This window comes from Danio rerio, chromosome 16 (assembly GCF_049306965.1).
Source record: "Danio rerio strain Tuebingen ecotype United States chromosome 16, GRCz12tu, whole genome shotgun sequence".
NCBI lineage: Eukaryota > Metazoa > Chordata > Actinopteri > Cypriniformes > Danionidae > Danio > Danio rerio.
Window position 1 is genome coordinate 57,180,001 of NC_133191.1, and position 2,500 is coordinate 57,182,500.

A 2,500-nucleotide genomic window follows, 5' to 3' on the forward strand; every position below is an offset into this window, starting at 1 on the left:
TAAGAGTGTAGCCTATAAAAATACACATGTGAAGGCTAATGCATGTGGAAGGTGTTGATTTATAAACATATTATAGTAATAAAAAAGAATCTTAAATAATTATCCCAGTATCTATAGTCTATAGAAATGCACATGTATGCACTGCTTATGTGAAGGCTAATGTATGCGAAAGGTGTTGATTTATAATACAAATATCAACAAAAAGAAAATGAAAATGAAAAAATTAAATAAATATTTAGAGTGTAGCCTATCACTTTAGAAATTCTAGAGTTATTTAAACCCAAATTGGGTAAAATATGGACTAACCCAAACATTGGGTAAAATTTGATTCTATTTAATTAAACAAAACTGCAGTTGGTATAGTCCATATTAAAATGATTAAGATATTAAAATAAGACAGTATTTTTCAGACTGTAGCCAATAGAAATGCACATTTATTGCACATGTGAAGGCTAATGCATGCAAAAGGTGTTGATTTATTCAAATAATAGATATTTTAATAAGATATAAACCACAAAGCTGTAAATAACCCAACATTTTCAGAAATGCACATCTGGTAATGCACATGTGAAGCCTAATGCATGAGGAAGGTGTTGATTTATAAACATAACACTAAAATTAAAAGAGAGAATATCAAATACCCAGTATTTAGAGTGGCCAGTTTAGGAAATGCTGGGTTATTTAAACCTAAATTTGGTCAAATATGTACAAACCTAAAAAACTGGGTTAAATTTGGTCCCATTTAGTGAGAAAAAAAAACTGCAGTTGTTTTAGTCTGTATTGCACCCAGAACTGGGTTGAAAAAACCCAGAATATTTTAGAGAGTATAGAAATGCACATGTATGTACAGTAATGCTCATTTGAAGGCTAATGCATGAGGAAGGTGTTGATTTATAAACATAACACTAAAATTAAACGAGAGTATATCAAATATCCAGTATTTAGAGTGGCCAGTTTGGGAAATGCTGGGTTATTTAAAGTTAAATTCTGTAAAATATGGACTAACCCAAAACATTGGGTTAAATTTGGTCCCATTTAGTAAAAGAAATAAAATAAAAACCCAGCAGTTGAATTAGTCTGTATAACCCCCAGAATTGGGTTGAAATAACCCAGCATTTTAGAGAATATAGAAATGCACATGTATGTACAGTAAGGCACATATGAAGTGTAAAGAATGTGTTGATTTATAAAAACAATACAAATTTTAGGAGAGATCCCAAATAAATAACCCAGACAGTATTTTAGAGTGTGTAGCTAATAGAAATGCACATGTACAGCAATACACATGTAAAGACGAATGCACGGCCAAGATGTTGATTTATAAACATAATAGACATTTATCTCAAATAAATAACCCAGTATTATTCATGTAGCAAGTAGAAATTCACATGTACATACAATATTGCTCATGTGAAGTCTAATGCGAAAGGAGTTGAATTATAAAAATAATCAAATAATCTCATTAAATATCCCAAATAAATTACCTAGACAGTATTTTTCAGACTGTATAGAAATGCACATTTATTGCATGTGTAAGGCTAGTGCATGTGAAAGGTGTTGATTTATAAAAATAATAGACATTTAAATGAGATATAAACCACAAAGCTGGAAATAACCCAACATTTGCAGGCTGTAGTCGATAAAAAAACACATCTAGAGTAATGCTCATGTTAATTAAGGCTAAAGGCTAAGGCAAATTAAGTAAATTATGGACTAACCCAAAACATTGGGTTTAATTTGGTCCTATTATTTTAAAACAATTACAATTAGCAGTTTAGTCTGTATTACACTCAGAATTGGGTTGAAATAACCCAGCATTTTTTAAATGCACATGTATGTACAGTAATGCTCATGTGAAGTGTAAAGAAGGTGTTAATTTATAAAAACAATACAAATAAATAAATAAAAAATCCTAAATAAATAACCCACACAGTATTTTTAGACTATGTAGTCAATAGAAATGCACACATATGTACAGTAATGCACATGTGAAGAGTAATGCATGGCCAAGATGTTGATTTATAAACATAATGGACATTTATCTCTACTAAATCAATGACCCAGTATTATTCAGAGTGTATAGCCTATAGAAATGCACATGTACAGTAATGCACATATGAAGGCTAATGCATGCGGAAGGTGTTGGTTTGTCACCTGATCTGCCTCGGGAACGTAAGCGCACTGCTCCGTCTCGATAAATCCTCAGGTCTCCCGGTTCTCCTGTCACCGCAGCGGTACCAGACGCGTCCCTGTCCGCCAAGAGCGAGCGACAGCACTGGAAACACACAGCCCACGCCTGCTCCTCATTGATGGGCTGCTTGTAGAGATGCAAAATCTCATCCAGACACAGATCTTCCTCCTCATCGTCGCTGTGCATGATCGGGTGCGCGTCTTCATCCTCATCCTCATCCTCCTCCTCCTGTATCAGCTTGTGTCCGTCATCTTCCTCGTCTTCATCTCTCCTGCGAGCCATCGTCTCATCCTATCCGACAGAAAGCAG

General features: G+C 34.1%; 1 protein-coding gene across 3 annotated transcripts in view; it reads right to left on the minus strand.

Moving 5' to 3' along the window:
• spire1b (spire-type actin nucleation factor 1b) overlaps positions 1 to 2,500 on the minus strand; it is a 74,829-nt gene that overhangs the window by 67,977 nt on the left and 4,352 nt on the right. For 2 of the 3 annotated variants that reach the window (XM_073925544.1, XM_073925543.1), the window contains exon 2: positions 2,155 to 2,482. In XM_073925544.1, coding sequence (XP_073781645.1) covers positions 2,155 to 2,482 — 328 coding nt within the window. Of the gene's footprint in view, positions 1 to 2,154 lie in introns of all 3 variants that reach the window. The other variant, XM_073925545.1, reaches the window with a different exon arrangement.